The sequence below is a fragment of the Liolophura sinensis genome, chromosome 1 (genome assembly GCF_032854445.1).
Source record: "Liolophura sinensis isolate JHLJ2023 chromosome 1, CUHK_Ljap_v2, whole genome shotgun sequence".
Taxonomy (NCBI): Eukaryota; Metazoa; Mollusca; class Polyplacophora; order Chitonida; family Chitonidae; genus Liolophura; species Liolophura sinensis.
Window position 1 is genome coordinate 48,222,122 of NC_088295.1, and position 23,894 is coordinate 48,246,015.

At 37.4% G+C, this 23,894-nt stretch overlaps 1 protein-coding gene across 8 annotated transcripts in view; it reads right to left on the minus strand.

The window, feature by feature from the left end:
- LOC135468356 (palmitoyltransferase ZDHHC14-like) overlaps positions 1 to 23,894 on the minus strand; it is a 63,064-nt gene that overhangs the window by 33,597 nt on the left and 5,573 nt on the right. For all 8 annotated transcript variants that reach the window (XM_064746629.1, XM_064746575.1, XM_064746583.1 and 5 more), the window contains exons 2-4: positions 20,754 to 20,914; positions 7,779 to 7,937; positions 1,885 to 2,022 (exon numbers count right to left, since the gene is read on the minus strand). In XM_064746629.1, coding sequence (XP_064602699.1) covers positions 1,885 to 2,022; positions 7,779 to 7,937; positions 20,754 to 20,914 — 458 coding nt within the window. The remainder of the gene's footprint in view (positions 1 to 1,884; positions 2,023 to 7,778; positions 7,938 to 20,753; positions 20,915 to 23,894) is intronic.

Here is a 23,894-nt window from a genome sequence, read left to right on the forward strand (position 1 = left end):
AGCCCTTCCATTTACAGTAAAGGTTGCATAAATGTGTTCTTTTCTTTCAATTTTCACTTTCAGTTCTTTTATATCCAAACAGGATTTCTGCCTGCAAAAGAAAATGCTTTTCAAGGACTTTCAAGGGCCTTATGTACTATGTTTTCCAGCACTGTACAGGACCATTCAGTTTTAATATACAGCCTTCATGATTGGAGACTAATGAGTACTATTTTGGCACACTGAGTTATTTATTTGATCCTTTATATTTAGTCTACACGCAACAAACCAAGTACTTTCAAGTACATACCTCAAAATGAACACTTTCTCAAGGACCTCAAGGAATACCTTTTGTTTTTCTTTCTCAAATATAGAATTGAATTTTTTATGCCATCTGATACACACACATGGATAAAAACTGAAATTCCCAAAACTTAATTTCAATATTCCTGTATACTGACGGTCCATTGCACAGAATATAAAATTTACACACTAAAAGTCACATATGGAGTCACAAGGTCCCCATTTGAACCAAATGATGAAATACATGCATATGCAAATTAAAGTGGAAGCTGACTTCTTCATATATTGTATATCACATTTTGTTTCGTATGTAAAAAGTTCTTGGAGAAGCACCTGTAAAGGCCATTAAAATGATGCAGCTTTTGATGCCAACAAATAGGTGCTTCTGAAAAGACATTCATCAAACTTTACACAAAAATTTATGGTGATCCTGTATTTAAAGATGCATGAATCCATTAAAATCAAGCAAAATTCGTCACTTCTGACAAAATGCTACACTTTTGGTGAAATACACTATTAAATCTACATGTACATGCACCTGTTGCTGTTTTGGGGGCTACCATATCTACCTCTACAGTATGTATGAACTGCAAATGCTTAGTACAGATAGATGTAGAGAATTAGTGTACCTGTAAGTACCTGTCCACAAACTACACACACGTACCGGTATGCCAATCCTCAAACAAAGCCAAAAAAGCCTGGTGACCTTTCCATTCACATGTCTCAGTCCACGATCATTGTGAGGACATCACACGAAGACATACACACTTCATACTATGGGTCAAACTATACGGACTACCCCTGGTCACTCAGTGTTTCATTACATGTATGAGTGATGATTTAAACCACGTGAACTTCAAACATGATGATCAATTCTGTTACATGTAACATGAAGGCACCGTCAACACTTTTTCCTTACTAGGAAAGGTTAATGATTAGTACATACACTCAGCTCACGGCAGAACAGTATTGCAGTTCTCCACTTCCATGAACCTACCATACATGCACAATGTGTCGTCATATCAACGGTGAACAGTAAGTTGAGGGTTTCCACACTGTCACAGTCTAGCATAATCACATATCACAATTAAATCATCTCTGTTCTATTCTAATTTCATGATAATTGAATGAGAGCGCCAGTCATTTAACAGTATTGCACAGGTTACCCCATGATTTGTCCTGGAATAATTGAGCATGCAGTTCAGAGGCAAAAAAAGGAAAATCAATTTAAATTTTTCATTTTGAATCAAATTAAATTTTGTATTTATACGTACATTGTGTTTTTTAGGAATGCAGGCATATGAGGGTAGGTGTAAAAAAAAAACCTATCACAAAGTTGAGAGAGTAAATCCAAATTTATTGAAAAAGTTAAAAATTTCATGAATTCGGTTTTCTAATGTTTTGGCAGGAATAGCAATTATTTGATTTTGTGCCTGAACTCTTCAATTGGATACTGTAATCTTCTACTTACATGCTGAAAATTACAAGTACATTTGTCCTAAATAATGAATAAAATATAATGGAGCTATAAAATCATGGATTTGCTAAAAACAGGGATCAAATTATGTTTCTCTTTATAATATGAATCAAAGTAATACTTACGTAATATCAAATGGGTGAGCACGCATGCAAAGATATAAATACACAGTACGGACAGAGAGAGGATAAACAAATAGAAGTAACGATAGTTCCTCCTTCCCACGCAGTTCCCTACCCAGGGACAGTGATGATCAAACCTCTCTGAAACACAAAACAAACAGCGATTTTTCATTCAACAGTTTTTCAGTGACAGTGAGGCAGAGAATATATTTACTGTAAATCTTCAACTTTTTCAACCACTGCAGCACTCTTTTTGAGTGGGAGTTATACATACATAAGCAATCATTCACGAACAGAGGGCTATTTTAATGTGTCATTAAAAATGCAAGTTTCATAAAATTGTGCAAATTATAGTTGTCAATAGGGTGCAGAGATGATGAATGTTTGATAAATGTTGAATGAATGATAAATGTTTCAAAATATTGGCTGCACAGGCAGTTGAAAAGGTTAAAGTATTAGCGTACTTGTGATCATAGATGGAACAGTTTAACTTGCAGTTCAAGCACTTATGCATACAATGCCACCTAAAACCAACATGTAGATGGATGTATGCATGCAAGCATACTTAACAGGAGCTACACATAAGTAAGCATGTGTACATGAGAATGGGCTAAATGTGCACGTAGCCTGAAAATCGGGAACATTGCCTCCCTCAGACAAGTCGGTCAAAGCAGAGTACTCTTGTCCTTTTCTCATTTATACTTGTTTATTCATGACAAATTCTGCATGAGCGCATTATCATGTGTAGACTGATAAAATTGATCTTTTTGCGAAGTCCTAAAATTGGCCAATACAATAAATGTAGTTTTGTTTCCAATATGAAATGTATTTATTTATTTATTTATTTGACTTGTGTTTTATGCCGAACTCAAGAATATTTCACTTATACGACTGCGGCCAATATTATGGTGGGAGGAAATGTGGCAGAGCGAGGGAACACCCACGGCCATCTGCAGGTCGCTGGCGGACCTTCCCAAGTACAGCCGGAGAGCAAGCCCAATATCATATTAAAAGGATGCATAAACTGCACTGAAATATGCTCTTTCACATACGAAAAGGTTGACAAATTCAGTTAACTGCAGCATGAATCAGCTTATTCAAAAAGGGGAAAGGCAAAAAGTTTGAGCGATCACACCTATTACTACACAGTTCTGCTTTACAAGTAGCTATGTACCAGTTGTTAAAAAAAGAATGGGTGTGCCAAATCCAGGTAAGGTTTTGTACATAAAGTTTACTTTACAATTTATTTATATGACTGGCGTTGCCATACTCAAAAATATTTCCATTTATATACAGCTGTCAGCATTATGGTGAGAGGAAACTGGACAGAGCGTAGTTGACGGCAGATCTTTCCATGTGCATATATTCGTACAGCCACCGCATCAGATGCTGAGTCACTACTCTGAGCACTAGCACGCTATAATCCTCTCCGCCACAGAGGAGGGTAAGTTTTAACTGGTGACCACCACATTTAAAAAAAGCTTTTTCAAGGCATACTGAGGTAATCTGAGCATAACTGCAGTTATTTAATCCATGACAAAGAGTTTATTCTGAAGTATGTCCTTGATAATGTGTCCATTATTTGTTATGTTGCATTTTGTTCTAAAGGGACCAATAAACAGCTTAATCAATATTACCATTTACATGCATGTTGGTTAAATAACTGAATACATATCACTGGTCGCCCTGCGGATAGACACTTAGGTACTGATTTTCTTATTCTTTGCTGCATGTACAACCTTGTGCCCAATGCCTATTTTGACATGTACGTAACATGTTAACAAGGCATTTTATTTTTTCTTTTAAACATATATATATATATATATACACATATATATAAACAATGCATTGATATAAATGGACACCTGTTATGGGTTAGTTTGTGTCACCACTCATTAGTGGGTAGGTACATCCCTGCAGCTGGGCATTACGGACAGACATCAGCTATATGCTAACACTGCTAGGTATCAAGTCCTACACAAAAACCCATGACATCATTCACATCCACCGACAGCCTACTACGGAGCTAGACAAGACCACTCCCTGTCCACATCACCAGACATCGGCATAAAGTATACATGAGCTAAATAACAATATTGACAGAAAGTCAATGAAGCGAATTTACAGGTGGATAGGAATGACTCATCAGGCTAAACCATAATGTGGCTGCTTGCGTGCCAATCGCTAAGGAGGTCAATAAATCATATGTAAACGACTGCCGAGTTAGGAAAGTGTTGTTATGTGTAGGGTTTTCTGCAATAAAAAAACAAAAATCAATGTGGAGATTCCATCACTGCTCTTGCTTCAACGTAAATAGCCATGCATTCTCAGTTACACGTCTAATGCAACAACAAGCTGATCCCCTTCAACTCTAATTGTGCCCACGATCAATCCTTACATGTAGAAGGTGGCATGATAGCGTGTGATCAGCATTTTAAAGGAAATTCAGATATGAGCTTCACAGTTTTTCACTGTCTTAACTGTGGATATTTCTTTTCTTTTCTTTTGATTTTCTACAGAATGGCGAAGTCCAACAGCCTGTAAAAACATCACAGCTCTGATAAAAAGCTTACCCTAACAATAAAAGCTGCAAGTACATGCCAAAAAATGTCGTCCATGGTTTAAGTTGCTAATTTTGTTAGATCCTCTCATAATTTGAAGTTTGTTTGGAATGTAAATGTAGGATGATTGCCTACATAAAAAATGTAAGTTTCAGCACCAAATGTAATACTTTATGACATAAATTTGCCTCTAAAAATGTTTTTTTGGGATGAGATTTTAGATCACAAATTCACAGTTCAACACACACACATTTAACAATGTATGCCAGCCTCATCCCAAAGACACCTTTCCCTTTCACTTCCACACTACCTACCTGACAATACATTATTTTAAATGTCAAAAGGGTGTATCTACTGTTATACTTGCCAACATAAATGTTCCATGTACAGATGTTCATTAAAGAATGGTTCACGCATACAACTACATGTACACTTTAATATTTACAGACTCATCAAATCCACAAAACCTACCACTACATGTATATGCCGTCTGGAATGCACTGATTTCTGCGAGAAAACTAAAGCTGTCATTCAGACATTTTTATACATCTTTTAATTAATGCAACTGGATATACATTCTACATGTACATCTGAATGCCAAAGTGACACTATTTGTTGCCACAGTGACACTATTTGCTGCCAAAGTGACACTATTTGCTGCCACAGTGACACTATTTGCTGCCAAAGTGGCACTATTTGCTGCCTGGAATTATTCGGATGCTTGTTAAGGGCATATCCTGTAATGGGGTACAAGCAGATTTTCCTCTCACAACACGTGGCGCTAGTGTGACAAGACTTCCATGTCATTTTGGTGCGCGACGCAAAACATGTTACGTGCTGCGGTTTCATCTGTGCTATACCCTCTGTGACGTCGCGCTGTTGACGTTCCAGTGGGATGTCCATAATACGTCCCACTTCAGACTTCCGCCGGCATCCCATTCCTCAAAGAATTTGCAAAGCTGTTTATTCAAGCATAATCTGAGAGTATTATTCTGTGTAGACTGATAAAATCTTGAAATTGAAAATTGAAAATTGACCAACACACCAAATCTAGTTTAGTCTTCAAATTGAACATGAAATCATTCATAAATTAAACAGAAAATCAGGACCGAGTCAAACAAAGTCTATCAGCACCTAATGCCCACAGCAGGACTCCAATCATAGAGAAATTACCCAAGTGAACTGAGACAATTCCACATGTAATTCTAGACCTTCTCAATCAATACTGAATACGAAGTTATGCTGACGTCAAGCCGCACGTACGTGTACCTACAGCCACAAACCAGTTATCTGAAGTGCCTACAGAATAGTAGGGACAAATGCCCCAAGCATCTAGGTGTGTGGGTGAGCAAGTGGATGCCAACTTAACTCGCACTAATTACATAATTCTGAGGAGGCACAGAAAACAAGCTAACAACATTAAGCCTCATTACTTATAGGCTTACAAAAACTGCAGCAAACTCAATTCCTCTCATCAATATTGGATGAATGTGTATCCCAAAGGAGCATCTTGCATGATTCAATGGTGATAAAAAAAATAGGAGCCCAGATGTGTCTTCATGTATCTTTACAGGGTGAAGATTAAATTGATTTTCCCAAAAAAAATAAATAAATAAATAAAAAAACTAAAAAGATAAAATTCAAGATCCACACCATCGTGTCATCAATGTATAAGGAAAGCAGGTGATCATATACGTAGATGTACACGTTGAAAGATTTAACACCGCAACTGCAGTTTTTGTGCACAACCCAATACCACTGAACCTTGTTTCGTACTAGTCAAATCCCTCGAATGCGACTTTGACTTGGTATGAAACAAAGTTCAACAGTATAGGGTTTTACGCAACAAACACTAAGATCAAGGTGTTAAAGCCTATTCTACCCAAAACAATGAAGAAAATGTGGCAAAAACAGGACATTTCATGCTGCTATTCTTTTTCACTCCCTCCGCAAAAGTGGTGCATTTTGGACCAATCAAGGGCAAGATTAGGCCACTACAGTTGACCTTGATATTTCATAGCTGCATATGTATGACGTGTCTCATTGTTGAGTGATGTAGGAATGTGAAAGTTCACCACGTTCACTGTACATGTGCATGTATTATGACATCATACCTCAGAGGTCAGACTGGGACGTTATGAAACAAATGATTCTTTTTCTACACCATGGCATTTGGGTGTAAAAATACCAAAAATGCAAAAAACAGAAAAAATATCTATAAAGTGCAGAAATAGCACTTTTATCACTGAAGGAAATTCTGATAGTTCACTTTTTTAAAAGTCCTGAAAGCAAATATAACTAGTAAATAAAGTCAAATTCTTAAATAAAAAGCATGAAATAATATTATTCAAGGAGGTAAACAAACCGACCAGTGTGTTGAGTGACACACTCAAGATTGTTTGACAAGTCATCTCTATTTACTACGTATATTTGCACACGGCCCGAACTATCAGTGTGATAGAATGTATTACTGAGTGAAAAACTGTGAAGTTATGAAGTCAGGAAAACCACCATGCATGCATGTGTAAGTGATATTCAATAACATGTATTGATTGTTTGCAAAACGTAACTGTAAATACATGTAACAGTCTGTCGCCAAATGTACAATTTTTTCTGCAACGGTGTCAAAGCTAATTTCCCCACAGACCGACGACACAATGACACAATCAAGCAATCTGAATTCCATCACATATTTACCACCTTTTACATGCTTTTAGCCTTATCACGTTTACCACTACTCTGCATGTGGAAAAAGGTGCCAGAGAGTCTGCCACGTGACATCATCAATAATCGAGCAGCAGGCTTGGTCTCTTCCCCTGGGCATGCAGTTTGATATGGGAACAGCTGATGGTACCCGTGACAAGCGCGGCTGCCTAGCCTGATAGTATATTCCCACACCAATTTATCCAAAACACACATCCGTGTGGCATTAATTGAAGACAGAAACAGGAGCAAACAAACTGTGGCCATCTAATACTGATTGGTTTTGCTTCACGAAGTGTTAATGGTTGATAACTCGATGATGTTTGAACCGCGCAGAGGCAGAAAGCTATTGAAGTCTAATGAATGGATTCACACTGAAGTATCAACCTGGAAATTAAGTAGCTGGACAAGGACAATGTCCCAAATACAGCAGTAGTATTGTGACAGCTGCTAACTATTTGGTATAGGACAGAGTTGTCATGTAAATTGTTGTCAATGTCACTTTCTTTACTAATAAGGGTAGCTAGAAAATGAACCAGTCTTATCAGGCATCACCTCTGAAATCATTTCCAGGCATTTGATACCATTGACACTAGCAGAAAGCCGGGAGATACTGAATGTAGGTTTACTTACCTACGCAGTTGTCACACAGACTGCAGTGGGAGGCGCGGGGAGGGCGGAAAATTTTACATGTGAAACAATACTTCAGCTTTATTATCTGCCCCTTGATGACGACCTCTTTGGTGCGGGGAGGAGGTCTGTATGTGTTGGGGGAGCCAGAACTTGGTACCTCTGAAACAAACAAAGTAATTAATCGTTATTAACACATAAATCCAGGTCTCCATAAATTTCCAGAACTTCTTAGAAACAACAAGTGTCCAAGTATATGTTGATTTAATTCATCAACATATATGTAATCAAAACTGAAAATCACAATACTTATATACATGTAGAGAGCTCACTGTAACTAATGGTTTAACTTTAATCTTGCAATGAATATTCAGTAAAAGAGTGGATAAATTAAACTCAAAATAAATAAATAATGATCCAGGAGAAACTGGGGCATTGCATGAAAAAAAAAATGTGGCTGGACATTTTAAATAAGAAATTCTTTAGGATTTAACCACATGTATCAACACATATGCATCTAGTTCACAACATAAACGAAAGTGAAAAAACATCTAGTTTAAGTTATTAATACTGATTATAAGGTATAATTTTGAAAGTACTTTTACATTTTAAATGTTGAGTTTAATTTGTTTCATGTTCAGTTTTTCTTACTACCTATATACAGAAGTACAGATAGGTATGAGCGCACAGCATATGCATCAGTTATGTGTATATCTAAAGGTATGCTTGGCAGACACTATTTCTGATACTGACAGCAGCCTGAGGAAGTCTGTGCCTGACCCATTTTAATTGGCTGACCTTAGTGGTCAATGAGAAATCGTAGCCATGACGATTGCACCACAGCCAACAGAACTTCACTGTTGTCATGGAAACTATGCCACGAACAGAAGTGCCATTAGAATCTCCCAATGGACTTTGTAGGAAAAGTTCAAACAAAAGCAATGGACACCAACTAAATGATATCTACAGCTACAAGAAAATAACATTAGTGACTGAAATGCTGAAGTATATGACTCTTCATGCCATGTTCCTTAATGTCCTTATGTATATATGTAACATGTACAGCTTTAATTTAGAAATTACTTCCTTGCCTGTTTTATTATTTTTTTTGGACATCGTTTTTGTCTTCAATCACCAAGGTGCCACAACCAGTGGGAGTAGAAGAATCTACAAATTCCGTGTCCACTGCCAGGTTTGAACCTGCACCTCACCAGCAGCTCTTACAAATGAATGCTGTACATGTATATGACATGTACATACACTTATAACATCACTCATCCCTATCCTATAAAATGGGTAAAGTGTCATGTTTGTGCAACATGTTATTGTCTTGCACAAGCTGTGAGCTGTAATCTGTTATTTATACAGCTCTGAAGCCTGCTCCAACAAGCACCTGCTACACAGTCTGGGCATTTTCTAGCAGCAGCAGCTTCTGGCTTGGTTAGGGACTGAATATTGATCAAACTAAAAGGTTAGCCAAAAGCCATCTAACTGTGCCCGGCTATTATTATCGGACAACCAATATGAGCCCAGCCTTTCTTTTCATGATCACTTATTTGCATGCTGTCATCCTTTTCCTGAAGTTTGCTGTGATTTCCATGAGCTGTAATGTAGAGCCTTCATTAAGGAGGCTTGAGTTATGTAAATTGCTTGTGGCCTTCAGACAATTTACACACATACAGCATATGGATATGCAGTACATGTACTTAATACTACGGCTTAAGTAGTGCGTGTGAGTACACTTCAACTTGAATGTAATTAATAGTCATAAAAACACATAGCATATATTACATAAACCTACATGCATGCATTTAACAAAAAACTCGCCAAATGTGAATATCTTACATTGTGCTATAACATGAAACACAGCCAATTAAACTCCTCTGAACAGAGTTCAGATGGATTAATTGACGAACTGACATGTGCGTGTAAAGTGTAAATTTGCAGAGAACTAAAATTTTCCTAATGTAATTGTTCAACCTATGACACATGTTCATTATTAATACTTCATTGTAAACAAAAAAAACAAAACACACATTTTCCATGCTTGTTTGAAAGTATACTTACTTATAAAAATGAACATTTAAGCGTATCTAACCACCCATTCCCACCCTCAACCATGCAGAGGAACTGACAGTTCTGGACTAATCTCAGAGACACGAGATTGACCTACCTTAATATCTGAAACAGAACTGGCCTAGTATACTGCATGTGATTGGTCAAATGTGTGTTCTTGAGTGACAGGGCTGTGCGATCTATTCTATGGCACATTAGCCTTATTTGATAAAGGCTTTCCAGAAGGAAACATTAGAAAAGGTCAAGAAGCTTTATAACATGCTTTCGGATGGCTTTAGGAATAACAAAGACTCTATAGATTGAGGACAGATAAGCAGTACTTTATAAAGACGTCACACAAACCACTCCTAAAGGATGAAGCAACATATCAAGTCGGTGAAACAGAGAATCTGATTTTACCCCACTTTGCTGAATAAATGTCTCCACAAATGTCGATCAAAAGGCCTTGATTTGTCCATAAAAGCTTCAGGAATATCACTATTATTTGCACAGAAAATTTGAGGATTCTGGCATTCCAATGGCGCAGCGAGCACTGCTAGTAAGTACTTCATCTTACACTGTACTTAAACAACATGCAGCTAATTACAGATATAACCGTACTGTATGTATTGTGGTTATTACAAGTCAAATCATAAGTTAAAATGACAATATAAAACAGTCGAGGCCTCCGTGGCTCAGTTGGTTAGCGCGCTAGCGCAGCGTAATGACCCAGAAGCCTCTCACCAATGCGGTTGCTGTGAGTTCAAGTCCAGCTCATGCTGGCTTCCTCTCCGGCGGTAAGTGGGAAGGTCTGCCTGCTACCTGTGCATGGTCGTGGGTTTCCCCCGGGCTCTGCCCAGTTTCCATAATGCTGGCCACCGTCGTATAAGTGAAATATTCTTGAGTATGGCGTAAAACAGCAATCAAATAAATAAATAAATAAAACAGTCAATATCAACTGAGACATTTTGACACATATTAATGGCCACGTTTAAGATGAAGTCTGTTGAGTGCAACATTACCTATACATTAAAATGAGAACCGACAAATGTTTTTATTGCAGGATTATTTTTTTAACTTTAAATTCTAAAAACAAAAATTACACACACACACACACATATACATGTATATGTATATATATATATATATATATATATATATATATATATATATATCCTACAAATGTGCCTTAATGTCCTGGTTATGACAGCTTTAATGCATGTACAGTACCTAGAATAATGTGGTATAAAGTCATGAAGTGTTCAGTTGTCACCCACTACTGCTCAAGCCCGCCAACAAATATTTGAAGCACAAACACTGTTGATAGAAACGACAGGTCTCTGTTACCTTGCTTGGGTAAATCAAATAGGACACCAAACATGTGTAAACGTTGATAGATACACCATGGTCACAGACCAAAGACATAAATGTACCTGCATAAATGTAGGCCTACATGTACTACCATGATAATGAGGCCATGCCCAAACACTTATTGGCCTGGATGAAACATGTTACTTGGCCATGTGTTCCTTGTTCAAGGACGTATATATGGTAAATGTTTAGTCAGAGCTGTAGAAATTAAAATAGTTAAAATTTAAGCTCTTAATAGTAGACCTACTACGTGTAAATATATCCTCATTTTATACGCATGAGCATATATGTATACAGCCAACTCAATTCAACACAACTGATCAAACAATTTATCATTCACGTATTAGTCATGCCCATCATGTGCTGCATGACATAATGGCTTTATACAGAGGTACATGTACATACACATACACACTATTAAAGCTTCTGGTCCCCAGTCCCTACCTGTACATGAAGACGTATAGCTCGTTAATAATAACAGTCGCACGTATCTGCATGAATTAACAAGAAGCATAACATGTATTTGTACTTCTTCTGATTTACTGTCAGTAAAAGAACTACTATATATTACTTCATTTTTTTACCACATACTTTAATATACTGATTGTCAAAAAATGGGTGAAATACTGGCAATATAATCCCTGAATCATTTTACTTATAAATGAACTCAGACCTTTAGTACACAGTCACAATATAAAGGCCTATCTCCCCTTTATATAGATAGTTTTCAACAGGATGAGTCAGCCCTATCCCTTATTCTACACTTCGCATAACGATGGTTTAATATTGCGCAATACACCACATACATCAGAGAATATCATTTTAAATGCTCGACCTTTTTTCCTCGTTAAGTCACCGCTTTCCGAGATTACACGGAATTTTTTATGACGCATAATTAAGTCAAATATCAACTGTACGTCTTTCACATGTGCAAAAATACAGCAGCATGCATGTGTAATGAAGCTGCTTGGGACCAGATATAAATCAAAGCTTGTAGTCTAACGAGGAATCTTCTGAAAAAGCCCTTGAACCCTCCAAAACCAATGTCAAAATCTGGTATCATCAGATTGCGGGAATAATAATATAATGACACTAGCTTACAAAATACAACCTCAAGTTTAATCAATGATCTTCCCAAGCAACAAGATGTAAAACTATGACCATCACTCTTTCAATAACAACATCTGTTTGATATCAGTAATAACAAAATTGAGAGAAGCTTTTTCTTTTCCCTCTATGCTAGTCCCTCATCAGGCCAAGCCGAGATTAAATGTATGCTGAACAATGACCACAGCCATGTACTAAAATTATGCTACACGTATGACATACAATAAGAGAGATGGACTTCGTGAGCATTTCTAACCTTTTACACCACACACATTCTTTAGTTTTGTATGCTAACCATAAAAAATGCTGAAAATAATACATGTCAAGTAAACAATATATACATGCACAGGACTAAATAAAGACGTGAAATCCCAAATCAGATGTCTATTTCAGGTGAAAACGGCCAGTTTTACACTAAACCACAAGTGTGTGATTTGTATGTTTGTTCGGGGTTCAACAGCACTTTTAACATCATTCAAATTTTTGAGCATTGCACAATAAAGGTCTCCTCACAAATGGTCAGCCTAAGTTCTGCCTCACTGTAACAACGTACCCAGCCACAGAATAGTAATTAAACATACATGCATGCATGACCAGTAGGCTACTTGGCCTTTGAACTTTACATAAACTGCGCATGTTAAATGTTACACTATATATCCTCTAAAACTGAATTTTGCAAGTTGAAATGCCAATTTCTTATCCCTATATTTAAATACATGTATGTGTTTTGCACATTAAAATGATCATTCAAAATAGCACTACAAGCCGAATGACAGATTAGTAACACTGTCCATTTCAATCAATTTCAGAATTTTCTTGTTAAAGCACACATAGGAATGAAAGCTACATGTAATGCCCATGTAATCTTTTTTTAACACTATTTGCTGAGGATAATAATTACATGTGCATTTTGCTTTACTGTAAAACAGTTTAATTATTGCAAAAATGTGTTCCTAAACATCCACTTTCAGAATTAATTTCAATTGTGCTTGTTTTGTTTTTTCTTCTTCTTTCTTATAAATTAATGCCATACAAAGTACACACAGTATCAATACTCAAAATAGTGTTCTCCTTAACTCCATTTAAAACTTCATATGCAATAACCCAATAAAGCAAGTGACAGTCCACAGCTTGGAAATTTTTACCGTTTGAAAATACAAAATACTATATAACAAGGCCACCACAGATTGAAAAATATGATCACTCCAGAAATGCCTGTCAGAGAATTGCGAGTCAAAAAGACGGATTTTCAAAATGAGTAAAAAATTTCACAAAGAAGTAAAATCCATAATTTGGCTGAACATGCCAATAATCAAAACCTATTCAGTTTGCTGCTAAAAAATTCTTCCCGTCTTTTCAATAATGAAAGCATGAATAAAAGGCAATTTAATAAATATCTGAATCAGACAGCCTCAGCTACCCTGTGTTCTAGAATGTAAGACTTTCGACTATGCATGTACCTGTATAGAATACAAATCAGGATAATTAGATATTCGGTTCAGTTTTTCATAAACAAGAAAAATCGTCAAAATCAGTATGTATTATTTACTGAATTTATCATCAATTTAAATTTACTATACATGTATCTGTATTTTAAGTGTGTACTATTGCTTATTATTGCGGCATCACTGCATACAGCATCATGGATGGAAAGAAGAATATGTTAGCAAACGCTTAATTTGACACATCATGCTGGTTAAATGGTATAAATTGCATGGTGTTGAGAACAATGCTTTGGCAGGCCTACCTATTTCTTAACTTAAATATCCGAGTGAATTTTCACTTTCTGCTCAAGAAGATTTCACTTGTAAATGTTTGATAGCTTTTTGTTTTATGGGGAGAGGAAAATGTGGTAGTGTATGACAATCCTCAAGTAGTTAATTCAGCACAGGTCTATAAGCAAACAACATGCACAGTCATACATAGTCTGTAGGAAAATAGACAGCATATGAACTGGTATAGACCATAGACCAGCATAGCGTCAGACTGGGACAGACGTCTAGTCAGTGTATGCAAGCTAGCTCTATACCGTAACACTATATTGATTGAAAACGGTCACCTTAGCTTTACAAGAGCACTGACAACGGCTATTCTATTGTCGATGTGTTTCCCAAGTGAAGACCTACAGCATCCATTATACAAGCGAAATCCCACTGGGAACAGTCACTGAGCAGTCATTCAATGCCAGTTCAATTTTCTAGCCAATTTAGAACTGTTTTTCTAGGATACTGCAAACAATCAAGTCTATACATTCCAAAGCAAGTCAGTGTGGTATATCTATATATAAAAGAGCAGTCTGGATACAGAAATATCTTGAATATGGTCAAGCTCTAGGCGAAATGTTGTTGAAAGGCCTTAAAATAGATCGCTTTCCTAAGAATAAGCCTTCAGTGGCTCATGCGGCTATATGAACCACAATTTAGCACCAAATCATCAACACATATATGCGATGATAAAGTACCCTGATTCTTCTCAATTTTAGGACACATGATCTGCTCTTTTTAGCCAATATACATGTAATACGCAGTTCTCGAGTTACCTCATTACGACAACAGAGTGACGTCCTACTGCAAAATGACGTGGCCACTTCACGGCACGGTAGGGCTAACTGCCCATCTCATAACATGGCACTGATCGTGTTAAGATCAAAGTACCGGGATAACATCATTATTTTTGCAATATTGGGAACCCAGATCCATCCAAAAACATGATTCAGAAGATCAGTCTAATCCTTTTTAATTAGTATTCTATATTCTATATACCACCCCCTGTTGAAATTACCAGATTGGCCCTACTGTCCCATAGCGACGTTATATCACAAAGGGATGTCACTCTGTTGTCGTAACGTCATATCTCGAAACCTGCATATTGAATTTGTAGCGGAAATATTCAGTTTCTTTTCTTTCCACATGGCTAGTCCATTTAATCAACAACATATTCACATCTTTACTTTTCAAAAAAACTGGGAGAGAAATGTAATTCATTGCTTTCAACACTACTATTACATCTCCTAAAAATTTGAAAAATTAGGGTACCACATTCGTCAGAGAAGGAAAGCGACTGAGAAAGACAGAAGGATGGGTATTCTTTTTTCTTTGATATTTCCTCATGCTTAAGGACAACCTTGAAAGCAATTTATCCACCTTATTCTTTTAACAGACAACAGTGACAATTTATGTCTAGTGATTTTAACTTCATATAGTATTTTTTAGTTTATAAGCAGAGAAATGCTTGAAGAAATAGGGTAGGTTGCTGTCTTTCATTTGTTTCCTGAAGAACAGAAGCAATGGATGGATCCAACACATCTGATGTCTCAGCAACCCTTCACATGACAATGTTAGGGGTTTAACACCCCCGCAGGGTAAAATCCCTCGAATGCTGCACATTCTCTGGATCTGACTCGGCACGAAACAAGGTTCAGCGGTACTGGGTTACACAACAAACACCAAGACAAAGATTAAATTAGCTCAACGAGTCTTCAAACTAAAACCATACAAATGCCTACAAAACGTACTGACAAACGTACCAGACGATCTCGAGCGAACGTCAAGCTCTTTTGCTGTGAATGGCGTAATTTCACAGAAAATATATAAATAATGTTTTATAACTAATATAAATACGTGGTTCAAGTTCAAGTGGTTAGATCCAAATGAAAAGATGAAAGGCCTGATTCCCCAGTTCTCCGGCGAGAATAAAAACCATGCACATTTCATCTGGTAACCACCCTCCCCACCCCCCCCCCCCCCCAAGAGAGTGCACAACTTAAAGGCGAAGAAAACTGAAATATCAAACAAATACCACTGAAATGCATTTCCTTGCAGGTGCATGCCATAAAAAAAATTCTAATATGTACCTAAAGTTGATAAATTATAAATAAAGTCAGCTCCAAAATTCGCTGTGGGCGACTCCATTTTACCCAAGAACTGGTCCTAAAGTCTTCTGTGTTAGGAGAATTGTCGTCAGAAACTGCCGAAGTGCAACTATACATTTCGTTTTCCGCCTGACGATCAGGAAACCAGAATGTTGGACGTAGGTTCCGAGTTTACACGAACAAGCCGGCAGTTTTAACCACTCTCACTGGCTCAGAGACAACACACCCCCAGCATAAATTACAGGATGTTAAAGATGGATGGACTCAGCGATTTATGCCAGCTTTGCCATTTTCAGGCTTCTCGTGTGTAGCAAGGAAAAATCGCAAAATTATGCAACATGCACCATCTGATAGAAAAAATATGTGCTCTTTTCAGCCTAAAGTGTCATTTTTCTAAGTTTTTCTTCTCCTTTAAGACAACAGCCCCTGCAAAGCATCATAGTATACATTTTCTAAAAATGCTTATGAAATTATTGAGAACGTAAATTATTGACGTAAATACGTCAAAGCTCAGTATGTATGGGGTCGTGTCTTATTGTTGCGTGACGTAGAAATGTGAAAATTTACCCTACATGTATTATGATGTCATACTGCTGAGCTCAGACTGGAATGTCTTGAAACAAACGTTTCTTTTTCTATGTCATGGCGTCTGGGTGTAAAATATATATCTCTGTTTAATATGTACATTACATATTACACCGCATGCAACTGACAGCGGGACAGAATACATTTCATTCCTTTCCCAGTGAAAGCAATTGACGTCACAGAAAGATTGAACATTTGTAACCAACATGTGGGACATCCAGTAGATATATTTGCAACAGTGCTGCTTATGACTGGTCAATTGCGTGCTCTTGATTGACAGTTCGGAAAGGTCTATAATACAGATGTTCAAGAACAGCCTGAACCATAATAAACAAGAAAAGACAAATCAGTAAGTCATGAATAGCTAGTAAGCTAAAAACAAGACACAGTTCATGTATAAATAAGGTGCCTTTGAGGACACGGATAACTGTGTGGTAAACACCTTGCACAAGTATTATATGTGTAATTGAAAAACTGGAATTAACATGTCAATCATGTATGCCCTTGAGGACAGGTAAACACACCAAGTCTAAACTGAAAGACACATATTTGCTGACATCTAAAAATAATGCAGTATGCCTGACTAATAATAGAGCCCGGCCCATCAGTAAATTATCTTCGTTATCTGAGCCTTGGTAAAGCTGCATGGATGAACATTTCTATCCCATCTGACAGCGATCTCTAGCATTATCCTTAGGTATTAAGGTGTTGGTTTTGTAGACCATATGTGTCTACATCATTACTGTCCATTGCTTTCACTTCAGAATCCCGAAGGTAAATATAACCACAACCATGTACACACTTGGGCACATATAGCTTTTTTTCTGAACAGAAGAAATCCTCAACCACAAAAATCTAAGTTACTTTGTCCCAAAAAACGGCGAAATCAAAAATCGTTTAAATTTAAAAACTTGCTACTTGACTGCGTGCTTCATCTTTTGAACTTAAATATGCATATATTTATGCTTGGGGTTAAACATAGTTATAAACACTTTTTTTAATCATATGACGATAAGCAGCAATAACATGTGTGTTCATATACTGTGCCTTCTTGTGGCAAGGCTAGTCCTTGCCACCAAAGTGCTGCACCCACTGAACTATCAGGCCAAAGCCACCACACATGACACCCAACCCAGTCACATTATACTGACAAGGGGCCAACCAGTCCTGTTTCCTTGCTCTAAACTGTCAGGGCTGAGTGCCAAGCAAGACTGCAGTACCATTATTAGGTCTTTGGTATGATGGGAAAGCAAGTGTTTCTGTGAAAATGACCAGTCCTTTTTTTTTTTTTTTTTGTTTATATCAGAAGGCTGCAAAACCGGTGCTATGAAATCTGGGCTTCTTTTCAACAGCGCACATATCACATACTTTCCAGAATCTTTAAAAACAATAACAAACATATGAGATTACAATTCAATTACAAGACAATGAATGGCAGTAGTATAATCCTTACAGTTGCTGAATAATGGTGACTTGCAGGCATTCTGGGGGATCTGATTTTGGCTTAAAAAAGGTTCTTCTGTTTTGCCACTGCCTTTCCCCTAACCCCAGTGATTCACACTTTCTCCAGTATCAATCCACTATTTACATTCACCTTAAAGTTCCTTACACAATATTTCGCTTAGCAACTGAAGATTTTTCCACAAGTTTCTCTGGAGTAATGTCATATTAATGAATTCTGAAATTCCAAAGGAGGCCCATTAAACTATTGGTACTTGGGCTCCAGACACAACAGGGTTCTGACATGGTCTAAATTAAGCTTTAATCAGACTGAAACCCTCCTCAAGTTCACAATGACTGCAGGCAGGGGCAACACCACAGCCATCCACAGGTTTCTGAAAGACCTCACCACTTATGACATTTTATATTTATTATTTATTACAATATATTTACAATGTAATTATTGTACTTCTGTACTTACTCTACACTGCATTTCAAAGCCACACTGGACCCCCCATGATTAAATAACCACCAACATGACTCAAGGGGAATTCCCTTCCAACTGGGAAGGCAATATGAAGCCAAACAGCTAACCCTCTTACGTATTAATAATGTCGTGCAGTCATGATCAGCTAACCTTAATACCCTACTGTGACCTTGTCTGAAATGGAACAGAAGTGGCAGCAAGATTCTTCACCAGTAATATGGCACGCATGTATTTGCCAGAAATTTCCATCTGTAACAATTACTGTAAATCTTCAACCTTTTCAACCCCTGAAGCACTTTTTAAAGTGGAATTTATGCACACAATTAGTAAATATATGCTTGAGATTTTACGTTGTACTTAACAGTATTTCAGTCATATGACGATGATATACAACTAATACGAAAGTGATGCTAAAAATGATTTATTTGTGTCACTTAAGATGCAAGCATCATAACACTGTGCAAATCATTTCTCTACAATCCACAGTTCTCTCAGAATATTTCAAAACATTATCTGCACACGTGGTTGAAAAGGTTGAAGAATTAGGGTAAGAAAACATTCTGCTACTGAACATGTAATTCCTTTAGCACCAAAACTGCCTCTTTTGCATGGTGATGACATGAATCACGAATGGTGGCGTTACAGCAATGATACTATACCAGAGCACCAGTATATGGCACAGTTCATTCACAGAACCAGATGATCATACAAGAACAACGTATTAAACTGAAGGCAGCAGTCACTCAAGACACCCATCTCTAACCGCTGAACAGACCTGACACTTTAAGCTATTATTCAGAAAAAGTATATTAACATGGAAGCATTCCACTTGAGTATGTGAGTATATATGTACACTGACATAGGCAAACAGGGTACACATTTTTGTTGAATTCATAAATTGTACACATTCTGCATGCCATATTAAAGCAAAAATTAAGCATATTTATGCATGCTGGTTAGGGATGTTGAGCTGTTTGAGAAGATGCATTTTGGTACAGATTAAAATGAGATTTGATGATTGTGGTTTGTCCATTTTATGAAGGGGGTTAAGAAAAGGGGTAGAATGGTTGACACAGATTTAGTACAATGAAATCATGTAATTCAGGTTTTACTTAAAAAGAAAAACAACACTACTCCAGATGTATATATGTATCAATGAAGAGTCACATTTAAAGTTAAAAAAATATCACTTTTTATTTTGTAATGTGGGATAACAGAGGCATTGCACCTTCAAGTAAGCAAAAACGCTGATGAGGGGAAAATTAAACGGGTCGCCATGCTCCCGGTTTTAACCAACCCAACTGCAAAGATATTTCTACCACCCCAAAGGCATCTGTTCCGCTGTGAAGTCACTTGTTCCTAGTCCACCAGTTTGCCATGTAGAAGTACTGTGTTAAATCGCCTGTTTTCCTACTCATTACGAGACAATTCTGATAATATTTAAAGTCATTTTCAATGAGAAAGTGGTAGTGGAATACGTCTTGCATTATTCCTCAAGGTCTCAACAAAGAGGCGACAATGCTTGGCTTTCGGTTGTAAAAATAAGAGGCACTGTACTTCGCAGGGGAAAGGAGCATCTCGCTTCTAATAATGAAGGGCATAGGATACGGATGACACGACATCGTGTTTCCAGTAAAATGGTATATCAAATGAACTCATAAGAATTCCAAACTAAAAAGCGATTTATAGGGTAACCAAGCACATAATAAAAAGAATGGTTAGGCCAATTATGTCTGTATGGACTCCTCTTCTGAAATAACTTTGGCTATATTTTTGGTTGTTTTTTCTTTTAATAATGGTACATGTAATATAATGTTTGTAGTTTTGTTATAGTATTACATGTATTAAACTTAGATTATGACCAAAAATAGTATATCTATACTAATTAAAACCCTGCATCACACCTTTTTTACACAATTACATGTGTGTAAATAATTATACCAGTTCTACAGACTCAAATACAAATACACACATACTGCTGTGAAACTTATTGCAGAAACATTTTAATGGCTCCCAAGCATCAAAGCCTAAACTAAGAAAATACTGCATCTAGAAGTGTTACCTATTTGTCTCTCTATATCAGCTGCCTCATCTGGGGTAGCTCTTGGTATAACCCCGGGGTCACTGAAGCTGGTGCGGAATAATGTTGACATGACAAAGATGAAGAGGGCCCCGGCAACAGCCGGGATGGCAGGGCTCACATGAATGGCCAGGTACGGACAACTGAAAAACAAGCAACATCGGGAGGTTAGTGAAAAGATCAATTACATGTGAACAAATCGTGCACACTTACTTCATGAATTATGAATGTATTATTTCCAATATTTGTTCATTTCAAAAAAGTAAGACTTGAAGTATACACATGCATTATATATTTATTTACTTCAATGGTGTCCTCAAGAATATTTCACTTGTACGACAGCAGCAAACATTATGGCAGGAGGAAACCAAGGAAACCCACAACCATCCACAGGTGGCTGATAGACCTTTCTACATCCAACCGGAAAGGATGCACATTTTTTATAATTTTTTACTTGTTTCGAGATAAGTCTAACTTACACAAAAGTCTCTGTAAGATACAATTTGTTCATTTCCTTTCTTTTATTTATCTGATTGGTGTTTTACACCAGCATTATGGTGGGAGGAAACCGGGCTTTACCCATCACCTACCACAGGTTGCTGTCAGACCTTCCAAAGTAAGTTAGGAAAGGAAGCCAGCATGAGCTGGATTTGAACTCACAGCGGCTGGATAGGTGAGAGGCTCCCGGGTTATTGTGCAGTTCTAGCATGCTAACGTCTCGAAAGTCCCCATTGTGTTTGTCTTCTAAAGACTTTGTCCATAGGCCATACAGTCTATTAGTACTGAACAGTGAAGACAGGCTGAGCACTAAACACTGCGGTAATATAGCCTATACACAAATATTACGTTTATCTATGAAGAATTGAAGTTTAAAAACCCATAAAGTATTCATATCACCAATCTCTACAAAGTTGTCTGCTGCTTAACATGTAAGTATATGCAAACATTATCGAGAAAACAGGTTAATGCAAATAATGGCAGATGAGTTCTTCTGGGCAAAATCACTTTTATACTTTCTCATGAGTCAGCAAGTGTCAATGAACGAGAACATGTGCACTAGTCCCTCTCTAGGAAGGCACTGTTGTCATCTACGCTATATCAGCTGGCCAAGGAGGTGCTTAAATAATTTAGCCTCGCAAAACTCATGCACTGTGTGGATTAACACTAACATACATGTCTAAATGCTCCATTAGCTAGAAGTTTCTGTGAGCTTAATGTCAGAAGTTCAATGTGTTGCGGAAACAAATATGGCTGTACGGACAGTTCACTGTATAATATATACTTATATGTACACTGAACGTGTACCTCACAGTAGCCTGCAGCTGTACAACACTGATAGCCATAATACTTCGAACCTGTTTACTTGTGTGTCATTTGTTCAAAACCTGGAGGAAATTTGCACTGAACTGTGTCAAAATACTGCAGACAATGCAACTGTTATTGTACATGTTTACAGAAGGCGGATGACTTCCAGCAGTGAGTCTGACAACAATGAAGTTATTAACTGGATAACTTGATCACAAGTAAAGGGTACTTCAATTTACCCCTTAGCTTCCACTTGACCTCGGATATTGCTCCAAACTCAATGAACAGCCAAGCATGAAATTACACCAGTGCTTCTTCTTATGAGGACAAACAGAAGGGGGTGATCTATTTACTAGATTAAGGTATGCCTTCCAAGCAGATCATTTCCTCACCACTGAAAGGTCATCTGGCAGACATCCCATTCAAAGTGTGACCAATTTTACATACTGACACACAGGGACTTCCTTTGTGCTACAACAGCTACAAACAAAGCTGACAAAGCGTAATGGCGCCATTATCATATTAATTGTTGTGGACTGCATGCAGCATACAGAACACACGCATGCCCTCGATACACTGATTATACAAGACATCCTTGCTTAATGACATTTATTAAAGTAGAGCATGATTTGTGGTGCCAATGGTGACAATAAAGGGTTTGGTGTTAGCTCACAAGACCATGTGCGCCGGAGTCACTAAAATTTATCTTGGTTCTCTCTCATGTTTTTCTTGATGACTGTTAAAAGTTAAACACATGCCACTGTAACCCTAAAACTTTTCACATGTGCACGTGTCTATTTAACACATGGTGAGAGGGCAATGTCTTGTCTTGCTACATGTAGAAAATCTTGTCTTATCAAAAACCACAAAGATGACTAATCTACCCACTGCAATACACTGTGCATAATCTCCAAAAGCTTCAACTATTCAATGTGCACAAACTGCATCCATACTCCGCTCTAATATCTGCACACGCCAAAAGGTTGAATGATTAATTGACACAGCTGTACATAATGACTGACTGATACATTGTGTCTAATTACATGTACATGTATACTGGTTGAACAGATTGAGGAGTTTGCATGTGATGTCGTCACCTTCCAGGAAGATTACACCTGATCAGCGCATAGTGAAGAACTAACTACGCTAGAAGTCATGCCAGTATAACAGACTTCCAATGTGATGTACATGTACACCAGAAGAAAAACATCCTGTGGTTCATGAGTCAAAGTTAACACTGGTGACTCTGACATCAGTGGAATTTTTGTCAGGCCATTATAGTAGTTAAATGAGGAATGGTCCAACAGTCCTGTGATTTACACAGTTAGAATACACTGACGTTTAACGCATTAAGTTCCTTGTGACCGTAAATCTACATTTATAAACAAACAGTTGTCTAAAGCAATGACATGCTTTTTCCAATCATCAAACAGTTTGATCATGTTTTTCTTCATTTTAGAGCAGATCTCTGATCAAATTGGCCAGTGACATTATGAAGTCAACTTACACTTATTTATTAATTTGAATATTTACGTTATTGGCGTTTTAAGCCACACTAAAGAATAATTCACTTAAATACAGCGGCTGCCAGCCATATGGAAGGAGGAAACCAAGTAGAGTCCAGTGGAAACCCACGACTATCCGCAGATTGATGGCAGGCCTTCTCACGTATGACCGCAGAGGATTTAGCCAGCTTTTGTAGTTGTGTGTACTGTAAATGGAAGTTGTGACTATGACACAGTAGTTAATTTCAATATGGTACCGCAGTTTACACATATATGTGCACAGTGTCCCAGCAGTCCCACTCTTGCAAAAATA